Source organism: Mixophyes fleayi, chromosome 7, assembly GCF_038048845.1.
Source record: "Mixophyes fleayi isolate aMixFle1 chromosome 7, aMixFle1.hap1, whole genome shotgun sequence".
In the NCBI taxonomy this organism is placed as follows: Eukaryota; Metazoa; Chordata; class Amphibia; order Anura; family Limnodynastidae; genus Mixophyes; species Mixophyes fleayi.
Genome location: NC_134408.1, coordinates 135,464,115 through 135,479,551, shown reverse-complemented (window position 1 = coordinate 135,479,551; position 15,437 = coordinate 135,464,115). Strand labels below are relative to the sequence as shown.

Below are 15,437 nucleotides of genomic sequence, written 5' to 3'. Positions count from 1 at the left end.
TCGAGGGGGAGTGGGGCAGCGTTATAGTGGCAGTGGGGATCCAGGAGGAGGGGGACAGAGGCACAGTGGCAGTGGGGATCCAGGAGGAGGGGGACAGAGGCACAGTGGCAGCGGGGATCCAGGAGGAGGGGGACAGAGGCACAGTGGCAGCGGGGATCCAGGAGGAGGGGGACAGGCACAGTGGCAGCGGGGAACCAGGAGGAGGGGGACAGAGGCACAGTGGCAGCGGGGATCCAAGAGGAGGGGGACAGGCACAGTGGCAGCGGGGATCCAGGAGGAGGGGGACAGAGGCACAGTGGCAGCAGGGAACCAGGAGGAGGGGGACAGAGGCACAGTGGCAGCGGGGATCCAAGAGGAGGGGGACAGGTACAGTGGCAGCGCAGATCCAGGAGGAGGGGGACAGAAGTACAGTGGCAGCGGGGATCCAGGAGGAGGGGGACAGAGGCACAGTGGCAGCGGGGATCCAGGAGGAGGGGGACAGAGGCACAGTGGCAGCGGGGATCCAGGAGGAGGGGGACAGAGGCACAGTGGCAGCGGGGATCCAGGAGGAGGGGGACAGAGGCACAGTGGCAGCGGGGATCCAGGAGGAGGGGGACAGGCACAGTGGCAGCGGGGAACCAGGAGGAGGGGGACAGAGGCACAGTGGCAGCGGGGATCCAGGAGGAGGGGGACAGGCACAGTGGCAGCGGGGAACCAGGAGGAGGGGGACAGAGGCACAGTGGCAGCGGGGATCCAAGAGGAGGGGGACAGGCACAGTGGCAGCGCAGATCCAGGAGGAGGGGGACAGAAGTACAGTGGCAGCGGGGGGGGGGGGATATTGCAGGGAGAGTCTGCTGCCCGGCTGCTCTGATCACAATCTGAGCAACCGGCCATAACACTCTCCCTGTCTTTTTTGACAGCTACAATAATATAGATTTTTTTCAATTTCGGAGCCAAAATTAAGGTGCGTCTTATACATGGGGAAATACGGTATGTTTCATTTTCATCAAAATACTTTTTTGTAAACCAAGTAATTTACTTATTTTGCACCAGATATGTTGATACTGTGTATTAATTACTCTGCATTGTTAGAAACATTACAAAGAAAAGTTCCAGAAAGAGAAGGGCAAATCCAACTATGCCAACATGCAGCAACCTCCTGAGGTGCAACACGCCATGGAGGTCAACAAGGCCCAAAGTAATGTGAGTAAATCCATGGGTACATTGTCACATATTGTGCGAGCTAATTTGTATGTAACTACAGCGGCGCACAGAGGATTGTCGGGGAAGGGGGGTTTCCCCCCGCCGACCCCAAAAAAAAAAAAAACGAGAGAGAGGCGCAGCAGCTCCGTTTCGCCAGCGCTGTCCTATATAGCAGCCGTGGCGCTGTCTAAGAAGCGTCTGCGGCGGTGCTGTTTACAATACAGCACCGCCGCGGACGCTTCTTTGACAGCGCCGCGGCTGCTGTATAGGACAGTGGCCACTTAGCTAGCGCAGGGGGGGGTTTCTAGAGACTCAGAAACCCCCCCTGCGTGCGCCACTGAACTAGTAGACTATATGGCCATGTAACGTGTCCAGTTTCATTGTGGAGACAGTTCACATGACATGTCCATTGGGTTATATGTTTGGAGTATTTTATAATTAGCTGGGCGACTAGATGCCCCAATTTTCGGTCTCTTGACTTTAATTATACTGATGCTGTTGTAGTAATCATTTGGCGCTTCTGGACCACAAACAGTTTTCTGCACTATGGAATTTAAACCAGATGATGATGCGGAATGGGGCCGACATACAGGCCTATTATTAGAAGAGATGAATTGTTTGCAGGTACTGTTAGATACACTCTCCTAGAGAGTGTATGTAACCAATAGTAACAGCTAAGAAAGGAGTGACATTTACAAATATGACACTTTGGAAAACATACAGTAGGATAAAAAAGAAGTCCACAGAAGTGCTCAAATCCTTTATTAATTTAGATTATACCTATTAAATATTGGTATTTTTGTACTCTGTGTCTGAAAGCTAAATATGGAAGTGTAACTAATTCATTCATTTTACAGTTATCTTACAAGAAAGCTGCCAAGGCTAACCTAAATTACACCAGCATTGCTGATAGACCTGATATACAGAAGGCAACACAGGTGGCTAAGCTAGTCAGTGATGTGAGTACACATATGGTTAAATGGTTAATGACATGTCATTGTTATGTGGGTGCAGAATGATGGAAGCGTTTCAACACCTCATTTTAGATCCAGTACAAAGCTAAGGCCCGTCAGGAAACCGGTCGCGGCATCACTGTTCTTGGACGACCAGACATTGAATTGGCTCAAGAAGTATCCAAACTGACTAGCCAAGTAAGAACTACAGGGAATCAAATGTGAAAATAACGTAATGCACTGTATGCCAAGAAGGGCAGATTAAATTGTGTAGACATACATTTACATTGCCGCTGCAGCTTGCTGCTGCAGCTTTTACTCTAAGCACCATGGGAGTTGTGACTCAGGGTTGCATATCCAAACCATTGAGGCTGAGCCAAGTACTATTTATTAAATGGTGTTATACTCTAAAGCAGTGGTCAGGGAACAGGGTAAATTACCGCAAATGGAGTAAAAATGAAATTCCTTGGGGTAATGCTGGCGATTTACATGCTGTCAGTTGGATTGTAGACCCTTTTAAATGCGAAATTGCTGTTGTACCAGAAGAGCCTCAAGGGTTGGCAGAGGCACTTCTTGAGCTGCGATGCAATAATGAAGCACGTATTGCATTTGAAAACAAAGCAGATCTGTCATATTTTTGGATGTCAACAGCTGCAAAGGCATTCAAAATTGCACATGAGGAGGCTGTCAAAAAGTTGCTGCCTTTTGCAACAACCTACCTTTGCCAACAAGGATTTTCCACTCTAACGAACATAAAATCAAAGCAGAGAAATCGATTGGACGCTGACGACTGTATCCAAATTGCTCCGACAGGAAAATGCCCCAATACTGATGCTCTCGTATCTAAAATGAAGCAACATCATTTCTCCAAAACCTGAAGTTTTGAAGTTGAAGCTTTCAAAGAAATTTTGAATAGATTCAATAAAATTTTGCATTCCAATAATTAATAATATATGATTTCCTTCCTTTCAAATAAAGGGGGTAACGTCGGCGTATCTAAATATATTTTGGGGTAAAAGGTAAAAAAGTTCCCTGACCCCTGCTCTAAAGACAACAATAAAAGGTTTCTGAGCAATTGAAAAACAAATATATAAATGATACAATGAAATAAAAAAAAAATTACCATTTAATAAAAGAGACATGCAAAGAGACTGATGATTGATCGACTTTCGGAAAAATGTTTTCTCCCACCCACACCGTACTCCTAGGAGAATCTCCCAAGATTGTCCAGTATGATAACTGCAAACCTGGTCTGAGCTCTGTATCATCAGCGTTGTCTCTCCTCCTACACGTCACTGCTTGCGGCACGCGGTACAGCGATACATAAAGATGAGAGCGGTGATGGGCACGAAGGAACAATGCTAGAGAAACACCTGTCTGGCCAGCAGCACCTGGAAAATGATTAACCTATGAGAGTCTCTGCTGTGCAGAGCTGTGCCCTGCAGCCCTCAGAAATCACTGGATGCATGGAAGAAGGAATATGGTGTCAGAGTGAATGAAACAACATGATGGTGCCACTGCTAGACCGTCATGTTGGCTTCTGCACAAAACCTCATCTGCTTGAAGAGTGTGATGAGATAGCTTTGATTTAAATTTTGAATATTTGTATATATTTGCTGAACCAGCTGTTGGACTCTGCCCTGTCAGAAACGTAGGGATATATCATAGGGATGTAGCCAATACTAATCTTAATAATGTTTGCTTCATTTGCGGTCATTACCTTAAAACTGCAGTCACTTAATAAGATTAATATTGATGGCCCACCAAGCATAGAATTTAGTTTTGGTGGTTGAACCGGAAGACCCCTTTGCTCCCGCAAATGGCCTTTGTTATAATCACCAATATTGTTAAAAATCCTGACCAGCTACCAGATCTTCCATGTGGCTGGGACCTGTAGATTTATCTGGTCCGGGGTCCCCTGTGCTTTTCCTTCCTACATCACCGAGGTGCACCCTGTACACAGTTCATTGGTTCCTAGTGAACTGATGGCTGTGTTCTCATAAACATTGATAAAATGGCGGCCTCCACTGTGTGTTGCCAAAAGAAGCATTTCACTGCCTCGGAACATTATTGTGTTGCATTCAATTCCTTGTTCTTTCTTCACATACAGAGAAGCCAAACCAGTAGCTTGGATTATGGATACTGTAACCCCAGTGCCCTCTTGTCCCTAAGACGTTTGTAGACCTAACATGCTTTGCTAATCTGATGTTTTGCTGCAAATTGTAGGCTGAGTATACCAAAGGAAAGATGTGGGGACACGGAGCAGCATCTTATGACACTCCCATCATGAGGACTCTTAAGAAAGCTAATGACCTTACTAGTAATGTAAGATAAGCATGTTCAGCGAAAAGAGCATGTTCCTCCAAATCACGTCAAGTTCCTGTGGAGATGCATTGTTTGTAATCGTACAGGGTCACTGTCCAAAAAATTGCTAGAACACATAGCAACCAATCACATTCTCACTGTCATTTTTCTAACACACTATTGACAATTAAAGAAAACCTCTGATTGGTTGCTATGGGATACTTTTCTGTTTTATTTTATTTTTATTTTTGTTTTGTTTTTAAAAAGACTCCTAGGGCTAGATTTACTAAGCTGCGGTTTTGAAAAAGTGGGGATGTTGCCTATAGCAACCAATCAGATTCTAGCTATCATTTATTTAGTACCTTCTACAAAATGACAGCTAGAATCTGATTGGTTGCTATAGGCAACATCCCCACTTTTTCAAACCCGCAGCTTAGTAAATCTACCCCCTAGTGTACTTTCTCTGTCACATAGCAAAAGCTGTTTTCTCTTTAAAACCTTTGCTGGAATTCAATTTAGAAGGATCTTTGAAGCATAGTAAAATATTTTTAATAACTTACCAAATTTATTTGCCTAGCTTAATATAGTCCATCCAACCAGCCGCCGGTTGGCACTTTTATTAATGCTTACTTTCTAACATCTGGAATTTGAGTGTTTTAATGGAAAACTGCTTTTTGGAACATTGTTTTGTCTCCAGTGACGGTTTTTAAGTGCCTGTCCTGCATGCTGCATTATACATGTTTGCGTTTATTATTTCTCTACATTATATTATCAGCACTGACAATTTTATATAGATTCATGGAATTTTTCCAGAGTTTACCCAGCTACTGATAGTACAATTTATTTTATAATACCAAGACACCAGAATACCTTTATAGTGTCTTAAAGTTAACAGCAAACACTTTGAGATTTTCAGTTATTGAAAATCCAAAATAATGTATAATTCCAGTGATTTTATTTTTAAACTTGTTTTGCATGTAATTGATCTGACATTTTATTTGTCTTGTCTCCACTTTGCACTCCGTGATCTAAAAGGTGGATATATATAAAAATTGTGTGCATTTGTTTGCATTTTACCAATCGATTAAACCAAATTTTTGCCTGCAAATAATTCCATAACTTCAATGTATTTGCCAAAACTCCAAGTAAAACACTTTGGGGTATATTTGCTAAACTGCAGGTTTGAAAAAGTGGAGATGTTGCCTATAGCAACCAATCAGATTCTAGCTGTCATTTTTCAGAATGCACTAAATAAATAAAAGCTAGAATCTGATTGGTTTCTATAGGCAACATCCCCACTTTTCCAAACCCGCAGTTTAGTAAATCTAGCCCTTTGACACCTGCTAAAAATTTTGGGTAATAAGAAGATGTTGTACTTTTGTCCTGGTTAAATGACTTTTTTTTATATAAATGCAATGCAAAAAATGCACATGATTTTTTTTTCTCTATAAATACTGCATATGGGTTTATAATAATGCAATATTTTGCAAAGTGAGGCCTTGGCGCATGTGTGAAATACAAATTTCAAGAATGCATTTCTATGTCATTATTTTTGTACTAGATTTTCTTTGTCTATCTTTGTTTTACTGTAGGTGTTCCTGTCTATTGTATATCCTCGTTGGGTGGTGTTTCCTGACTTGAGAGTCTGTAAATTTATATGACAATAATTATCTCTTTCTTATCAGGTGAAATACAAAGAAAGCTTTTCAAAAGACAAAGGGAAAAAGCCTCGGTATGACCTCAAAGAGGCCCAAATCTACCAGACTATGAAAGACGCTAATACATTTGCTAGTGAGGTAAAGTACAATAGCAGCATGTCATCTTTCCATCAAAGTAGCATTTTTAAACAATATATGTTATAACCAAAATATAAAACGACTGAAGTTTCTCCAGCCCTCATGAATTTTATGTAATGACTATTGTAACTAAAAAATATTATTCACAAAAAGGTGCGATGGTAGGGGTGGAATAAACTGAATAGATATACATATAGATGAATAAATAAAATTAGAATATGATGAGTTGTAAGTGGAAAAGCTGAGACTATTTGGATACTTTGAAGGAGCCGGTTTGTAGTATAAAAATGAAAATATCTTATATCGTTCTTGAAAGTGGCAAAAGTGACTATGGAAAGGAACAGGCATAAAAAGTAGAGATGCTCAGGCTTGGTTATCCGAAAACCGAGCCCCCCCGAACATCACCAATCCGAGTAACGAGCCAACTCTGTACTTACCACCTTCCTCAGATCTGAATCGAGGCAAAACGTCATTGTTGCGTTGTCGGATCTTGCGGGTTTTGGATTCCATAAGTACAGTTGCTCAGTGCCATTGCTCACACAGAAACAGGAGTAGCAGTGTTCTTGTCACTCTCAAGTATCCAGTGCCATTGCTCACACAGAAACAGGGGTAGCAGTGTCCTTGTCACTCTCCATTCTCTAGTGCCATTGCTCAGTGCCATTGCTCCCACAGAAACAGGGGTAGCAGTGTTCTTGTCACTCTCCATTCTCCAGTGACATTGCTCAGTGCCATTGCTCACACAGAAACAGGGGTAGCAGTGTCCTTGTCACTCTCCATTCTCCAGTGACATTGCTCAGTTCCATTGCTCACACAAAAACAGGTGGGGTAGCAGTGTTTTTGTCACTTGACAAAAATTAATTGGAAATGACTGGAAATTAATGTTATTGAGGTTAATAATAATGTAGTAACAAAAAAATTTTTTTTATTTTTTTTTAAAAAATAAATAAAATACAGATCCAGATTTTGCCAAAACCAAAACAAGAAGTTAATAGAGATCCAAAACCAAAACACGGGGGTCAGTGCATATGTCAAATAGAGAATTATGGAAAATAATGACACAAAAAGATAACAAAACTGTGCTGGGACTAAGGGCAATTAAGACTCCAATATTAGTAAAACTCCAGTATGAGTAGAGAGTGCACTACTTGTCCTAAAAAAATCATTAGGATGTAAATGGATATCTCATTGCTCCTGACAGCCTAAGTGTTAAAGTCCTCAGTACTGGTGATTGGTAGGGGCAACTGATCTGCACATCCCCCTACCATTGCATCGTTTGTGCCTCATTGTAATTTGACCTTGTTCAATTCAAAATCTTTTTTTATGTAGACATTTTAACATGATATTTTTTGGTTACAGATTAAATATAAGGCAGATCTGAAGAAGCTTCACAAACCAGTGACAGATATGGCGGAATCTCTGAATATGCACCATATAACTAGCACAAGCAAGCTATCCAGTGATGTAAGCTTTATACTACTAAGTAATAATATTAACTTAATAACCATTCCTACTTCTCTTTTCTCTTTCTGTAATAAATATGCTAATTGCTCTGCTTTCCACTCTGGGCATCAGTTGGTAGTTCTCCTTTCCTTATTTACCCACTTATATTTCACCTAGCTTATTACTAGCCATTAATATAGCTTTGCATATTAAATCTAAATTAGAAAAAAAAAATAGCATAGCGGCTAATACAAACAGTTTTCTAACTTTTTTAATTTCTTTTTTTTTATCCATCCCAATAAATCACTAACCGTGTTAAATCATTTACATTTTAATATAATAAAAAATATTATGCTCATTAATAACTGATAACAATTTTCTAAATACATGTTGTTACCTTACTTATGTTTCTAATCACACAGTAGTTTAGCCATTTAATAATCTATTTAATTGCTTTGATAAACTTACTTTTTATTAGTGCTTATGGATATTCTGTTGTTAATAGAGAAAAAAGAAAATATATTGAAATTAAATTGTAAAGATAAATTATTATTCAGCAAAAATGCAAAACTATAATTAATCTAAGTTCATAAAATATATAAACATTACAATGTATTATTAGTAGTAATATTACTATTATTTTACAGATGCACTAAATCTGTATTTCAGCAAAATTCGACCAACTGAATTAAAATTCAGATTCCTCTACAGTTTTAGTGTTCAATTAAGCATTTTTGTGACTACAGAATTTACACTTTAGATTTCTCCCACTTAGCATTAAAATATGGATTTGGTTTATAATCAGTATTATTACTATTATTATTATTATTATTATTTATTAATTTTATTATATTTAACAATAAAATATTGGTCGAATTTGGCCTACTCCCCCTAAGTCACATTCTATTATATAATCTTGGTTATCCAATAGCAGGCAGATAACTTGTTAGACTATGATTCAGGCAGTTTTTGACACTTCCCCTCAGTACCAGTACAAGAAGGAGTTTCAGAAGAGTAAGGGTCACTACCAAGTGGTGCCTGATAATCTTGAACAAGTACATGTAAAGGAGGCTACAGAACTGCAGAGCATAGTAAGTTTTAAATACAATTTCTACTACTATTTTTAATCTGTAAAATGTATTCTTGCAAAGTATGAAACATGTATAATTATTGATACACTTTATTGGCTAATGGATTTTAGCTCCAACCCTCAAATTAAAGTATATTCCATTAGCCAATTAAGGGTATTATTTTAATCCCACCTTTTTCCAACTTTTTAATGGCTAACATGGTGCGATTTTTTTAATGCTACTAGTTTGAGGTATGTGAACAATATTATTTTCAACAACTAAATTATCAGTTTATTTATGAATTTATTTTGGAAATGATTGTTCTTCACTTTGACTTTTGCAGTCTTGGAATAAACATTTGCTCTAAAAACACTTTAGTTCTAAGTGAAAAATGTCATGAAGTTGAAGTAATACAATGGTGCATCACTAAACTCCAGCAAAAATTCAATTTTTAAAGGGATTAAAAACTGGATATGTATTGGCACGTGGTTAGGCAGCCTGTGGGGTCTTATAACTGTTATTGATATGCTACTCCAGCCAGCTGGTTGGCAAAGCATGACATAATATGAGTATATCTTTATCCTAAATAGTTTTTATTAAGTTTTACAATTATAGGGGAAGAGAAATCAAAAAGGGGAAGAGGGACAGAAAAAGGACAAAGGGAAGAGGCTACACAGTGTGGAATGAACGCAATGAAACACATAATTTAAAATAAACAATTCCATCAGTGAAAACAAAAACACTAAGAAACCAAAAAGGCATGATAGAACCGAGGGTAGCTATTCAGGCTTAAGTTGTGGAGATTGAAGCAAGTGGACCTAAGGCAGGAATGACAGTAGGGTAACCTGGTTTTGAGGGGATCTCTCTCTGTCAGTGAATAATATGAGTATTTCAATATACTGCTTGTAATTCATTGAATACATTTTCCATATTCAAATTGACCATGTCACCAAAGATTTAAAAGGGTATGTGTGAGAAAACAATTTAGCAAGTTCTAATCATTATTATTATTATTATTATCATTTATTTGTTGGGCGCCACAAGGTTTCCGCAGCGCCGTACACAGTACAAACAGTAGTACAAAACAGGATGACAAAGTACAGAACAATAAACACAAAGTACCAATGCTTCAGGAACTCCAGGAAGACATATGGAGTAAAGACAGAGCAGAAGAACCGGTATGGAGACAGGAGGGGAGGAGGGGCCCTGCTGATAAGAGCTTACATCCTAAGGGAGGGTGAAACAAAAACAGGCACAAAAGGGAGCCAATCAATAGCAAATGACAAAAGCTGGTGCGTTGCATTTGCTACAACAAAACCACTAGTATCAAAAATACGACTTGTGTGACCATTGTTATGTGCTCAGCCTTTGTGGGCTAACTTGTTTTCTAATCTATATTATATTGGTAGAAATGTATCAAGTGTGGAATTTAATTATGTGCTAAAGGTAATCAAATATCTTTATCAACCAATCAAAGAGCTGTTCATGGACATAGAGATATATAAACAGGGCTGTCGCTACCATTAAGCGAACCAAGATAAATTGTTCATTGCTCAGGAAGCAGTGGAGTCTCGATGTGACTCTGTTCTTGAAGCAATAGGTATTATGTGCTTATCACTCCTTTTTCATTTTTCCACTACAAACAGGTTAAATACAAAGAGAAGTATGAAAAAGAAAGAGGTAAAGCCATGTTGGACTTTGAGACCCCGACATATGTCACTGCTAAGGAGTCTCAGCATATGCAAAGTGATGTAAGTTTCACACGCCAGCAGAAATGCATGTAGTCTTAAAAATGCAAGATGCTTTCTTTACGCTCGACTGATGTATGATCTGCAGAAATAGACTCCACCCACTTGTGTCACATGCTCAGAAATGGAGTACATAACAGTCAGTAATCCAAAAAAAATAACTGTGAATCTACATTGTGAAAAATACCTGTGGGGTAAATGTATCAAGCTGCGAGTTTCCGGCGGGTTTGAAAGTGAAAATGTTGCCTATAGCAACCAATCAGATTCTAGTTATCATTTATTTAGTACATTCTACAAAATGACAGCTAGATTCTGATTGGTTGCTATAGGCAACATCTCCCCTTTTCAAATTCGCAACTTGATACATTTACCCCCTGGACTTTTGTGGGCTAAGGCTCTTGTAGTAAATCTGAAACCTTAAGTGTACCTGGATAAGTCATTAGCATTCCTGACATTGACAAGGGTAAATCTATATTATTATAATATATCAAAGGGTGCAGGATTCATCAAATACTGATGTTTCTTTTTTAGTGGGGGTTATAATTTAATGTTATTAAAATGTTCCTGTCCCCTACACATGGTGGAGGCAACTATAATATGGACTGAACCAAAATGAATAGAAATGTAGCTTATGAACTTGCTAACAATTTTGGAAAATTACGTGGTGGCTTGTTCTTCAGTGGTGTCATAACTGACTGGCTGAATATTGGTTCAGTACACAAAATGGCTGCTCCCACTGTGTAGGCAGGGCTGGATTAAGGGAAGGGAGGCCCCCGGGCTAAGGGTACTGTGAGGGCCCCCCCATGAGCCCCCCCTCAGGGCCGGATTTACCACTAGGCAACCTAGGCAATTGCCTAGGGCCCAGCGGTCCCCAGAGGGCCCTCCCAGGGCCGGCGGTGAGACCAACCTTTAAAAATGGGACGCTACTTATGGGCCAGTGCTATGTCCTCTCCCCCCTGGGCTAAATTCTGCCAGCCAGCCCCTGAATAGGGGTATATGTTATGCTAAAAACTATAGTGCTATGGATTTTTTCAGGGAGGGGGCCCCAAACCAGAATCTTTCCTAAGGCCCCATGAGGTCTAAATCTGGCTCTGCCCCCCCCCCCCCCCAGTCATAAGGCCCCCTCCCGTGAGCTTACCTCCTTCCATTGTTCCACTCCCTGTAGCACTTCTTACACGGCGCATAGTAATCTCCTTACTGAGGAGATCTTGTGAGAGTGAGACTATGACTCATAGTCGCACTGCGTAAGTTCTACAGTGACAGCAGACAGCTAACAGCATAACATTTGCTGTTAGTTGTCTGCCATTCTCCTTGAACAGTTGACAGTCGGAGCCGGGGGCGTGGACACCCCGACCCGATAAATGCCGGCGGGCCCCCCAGCTGCCTGAGGCCCCTGGGCTGTAGCCCCTTTAGCCCTATTGTTAATCCGGCTCTGTGTGTAGGTGACTGATACAGAGTAAGACATATTGTTGTGCATTGTGTATGTTTTACAAGTACAAATAGGCATAAGATACAGACTTCCATAAATGAAAAACTCTATCGCTAGGCTGATAGGGGTCTGAATAATCAATTGTAAGTGTAGCATCTGCAATATTGTAATACATATTAGTGGCTGGGTGTATTAAGTTATTTAAACAATACCTACCACAAAACAATAGACATGAAAGTGTTTTTTTTTTTTAAATTTGTTCAATTATTACAAAATCTTAGAATTCAGTATCTCAAAGAATTTGTACTGCATTGTTTTGTTTTCTGCCTTTTATGTTTTTACTTTTTTGCTTAAGGATCATTTAATTTAATTGCCAGGACACATATATTTTGCTTAATTTTTCTGAAAGAACTTATTATTTTTTTTTAAAAAAAAATTATGTTTTTTTTTATTGTTAAAAAAATGAATAGTTTCAAAGATTCATATGGGCATATATTTGTAATGCCATCTAATAATGGCATTATTGGGTTCATGTTTGTTAATGGCGTCACTGTATTTTCAATTGATTTGTTAGTCCTTCAAGCCTGGATCCTTGAAGTTGATAATGTTTATGTTAAATGGAAATCTTATACAAGCTGAAATATGCATGTATAAGAAATTAATTGTTTTGTTATATTCATAGCTCTTTCAACGTATTCTAAATATATCCCTGAAACGTTTAGTAATTCTACTCACAGTCAGCCTGATGCAGAGTTGAAGATACACCCATTTGCGTAGTGTAAATTGTGCGTTTCCGCTCTCTGCGCGCCTACAAAAAAACCTGCATGTGCCTACGCCTAGTCAGAGTCGCACGCATCCACGCTTGCACCTGAAAAGGCGTCAGGGGGAGGAGCCTTCTAATGTAGGCCAAATAAGGGCGTGTTCATGGAGTTGCGTTCCGATGCAGACCTGATACATAGATACGCCTTTTACAGACGTATTATTTGCATTAGCCCCTAGACGTTGGTGATGATGACGATCGCCAGCTCTAGCTAACGGCTTCTGATTGGCTGATTGCCTCTGAATCTGCTGGAAGCTTTTTTCATTTCGCGTGCATATATTATAGGGTTTTGTGTATTTAAAACAAATTCTTGTTGCTTTCAATCGTACGTAAGAATAAAGGTGTTATCTGATGTATTATATGAAGCCTATTAGCAAATGCGTATTTTTTCTATTTAATCAAATGTTTTCAAAGTTCTATTGCACTTTTGACCTGGGGGTAAATGTATCAAGGTGAGAGTTTTCCGGCGGGTTTGAAAAGTGGAGATGCTGCCTATAGCAACCAATCAGATTATAGCTATCATTTTGTATAATATACTAAATAAATGATAGCTAGAATCTGATTGGTTTTTCAAACCCGCCGGAAAACTCTTAGCTTGATACATCTACCCCCTGGTCTTTGTATGTGGGTGTCAGTATGCCCACCGTAAACAACAGATGCAGAGCTGAGATGGATCTGACCCAATCCATGGGCTAAAATACGTTATTTTTTGCGTGCACATTTTTGGCTCGTAAATTACACCCAAGTTATTTTCAACAAAGCATCAGGCCTAGTAATTGTAGTTAGCAGAACTGGGAAGTTTCTGACCAGAGGATTCAGCAATCAGCTAATGAAATGTCAGTTCGGACAATAATCCACACTTACCAACTCCCGGAAACTAAACTTGTTTCCGGGAGAGGAAGCGTGACTGGAGGGCGGAAGGTGGCGGGATGAGGCAATCGCGTCATTTTGGCCCCGCCCCCCAGCGAAACCGTCATTAGCATCGCGGGGGGCGGGGCCAAAATGACGCGATTGGCCTCGTTCCACCCCCTCCCGCCCTCCAAAATGGCGTGATTCACTGAGAATCGCATCAAATGACGCGATTCTCGGTGTGAGATTGGGATGCGGGAGAAATGCCAGCTTGCCCGGGAGCCCGGGAGACTGACCCGAATTTCGGAAGTCTCCCGGACTTTTCGGGAGAGTTGGCATGTATGCAATAATCTAGTATGCCAATGGGCTTCTTGTTTTACTCGAGAATCACACATCCTACAGTTTAGAAGTTCCCGGCTGTGGTTATAGTAAAGAAATGGCATGTTAGTATAATACACTATATGATATTTTTCTTCCTGCTTCTATCAGAAAGAATATAAGAAAGACTTGGAAGAATGTATTAAGGGCAGAAACCTTTCTGGCTTGGAGGTTACACCGTCTTTGTTACATGTCAGATATGCTACAAAAATAGCAAGCGAGGTAGCATCTGCTCTATATATCATTTTAGCCAACATAATTCCACTAATATCCACTGCACCCCGTTTATGTTTCTTGCCGTCTTGTGTTTATTACTGTTTGTGTTTCTTGTACGTCTTTTTAAGTACAACCATTTTTGTCTGTGCTTCTAATTACATGCCAAACTCATCTATAAGTATTGCTTTTATTCCAATTAACTTTTTCCACTTAATCTTTGCAATTATCTCTTAATTCATGCATAAAAATATTGACAAATAATTAATTCTTGCACTACAATATTCATTGTTTAGCCATAATAAAAATGTTTGTTTGTTTCTTTGTATATTTGTTTCTTTGTTTTTGTTTGTAATTGTTGACTGTACATTGTTTGTTGTTCTAATCTCTTATCTTTCTGAAGATGTTTCATTTTTTTTTGCTTGTGCCTAAAGATTATCTTGTGTCTACTGACTTTTTAGAAAGAGTACAGAAGGGACCTGGATGAGACTATTAAAGGACGAGGCCTCACGGTGTTGGAAGAGACACCTGAGCTAATAAGAGCCAAGAATGCAACACAGATATTAAACGAGGTATAAGTGTTTCATTGCACTTAATGTCTATGCTATTGAACGCCTGTGCATACTCATGCTATGTGAATGTTGCTACTCTTTTCCGTTTAGTAGGTCATCTAATGACATTATAGGATCTCAAATTCTTACATTGACATTATAGTGCCGAATTTCTGCAAATTGTTTTGTGTCCTTGTTAAGGAGGAGGTGATACCACATGTGTGACCAAAGAAAAATTCATGTTGCACAACTTGATCATGTTTTTTTTGTTTTGTTCCACGTAACAGAAAGAATATAAAAAGACACTGGAACTGGAGATCAAAGGAAGGGGTCTCACAACCTTGGCCACGGAAACACCAGACTTCATGAGAGCAAAGAATGCCACGGATATTGCAAGTCAGGTAAGTTATTTGGGTAGGCACTGCAGATAAAGTGTAAAATCCAGATAAAAGTAAGACTGGATCGGCAACGTTCCCAAACTAATGTTATATGCTTTGCTGAGAAGTAATAGAAGTTGTAGACTTTGGGACAACCCTCCTCTTTAGTTACCACCCTACCCAACCCCCTCCAAAATCCCACTATTCACTTTCGTGGTATCTCCATCATTACCTGAGCAGAGCTCCATAGCGCAGTCTGATCATGCAATATGTCACTCACCAGGAATAAATAGTATAACATACAATATGATGTTTTGATAGATTCCT

General features: G+C 39.8%; 1 protein-coding gene across 21 annotated transcripts in view; it reads left to right on the top strand.

Annotated features, from left to right (window-relative positions):
* Positions 1–15,437, top strand: part of NEB (nebulin) — a 163,446-nt gene that overhangs the window by 127,655 nt on the left and 20,354 nt on the right. For 15 of the 21 annotated variants that reach the window (XM_075180874.1, XM_075180858.1, XM_075180873.1 and 12 more), the window contains 11 exons: positions 1,072–1,182; positions 2,040–2,141; positions 2,229–2,333; positions 4,362–4,460; positions 6,125–6,235; positions 7,592–7,696; positions 8,662–8,766; positions 10,392–10,496; positions 14,081–14,191; positions 14,644–14,754; positions 15,021–15,134. In XM_075180874.1, the coding sequence (XP_075036975.1) occupies positions 1,072–1,182; positions 2,040–2,141; positions 2,229–2,333; positions 4,362–4,460; positions 6,125–6,235; positions 7,592–7,696; positions 8,662–8,766; positions 10,392–10,496; positions 14,081–14,191; positions 14,644–14,754; positions 15,021–15,134 (1,179 nt within the window). The remainder of the gene's footprint in view (positions 1–1,071; positions 1,183–2,039; positions 2,142–2,228; positions 2,334–4,361; positions 4,461–6,124; positions 6,236–7,591; positions 7,697–8,661; positions 8,767–10,391; positions 10,497–14,080; positions 14,192–14,643; positions 14,755–15,020; positions 15,135–15,437) is intronic. The other 6 variants (XM_075180876.1, XM_075180862.1, XM_075180877.1 and 3 more) reach the window with 2 other exon arrangements.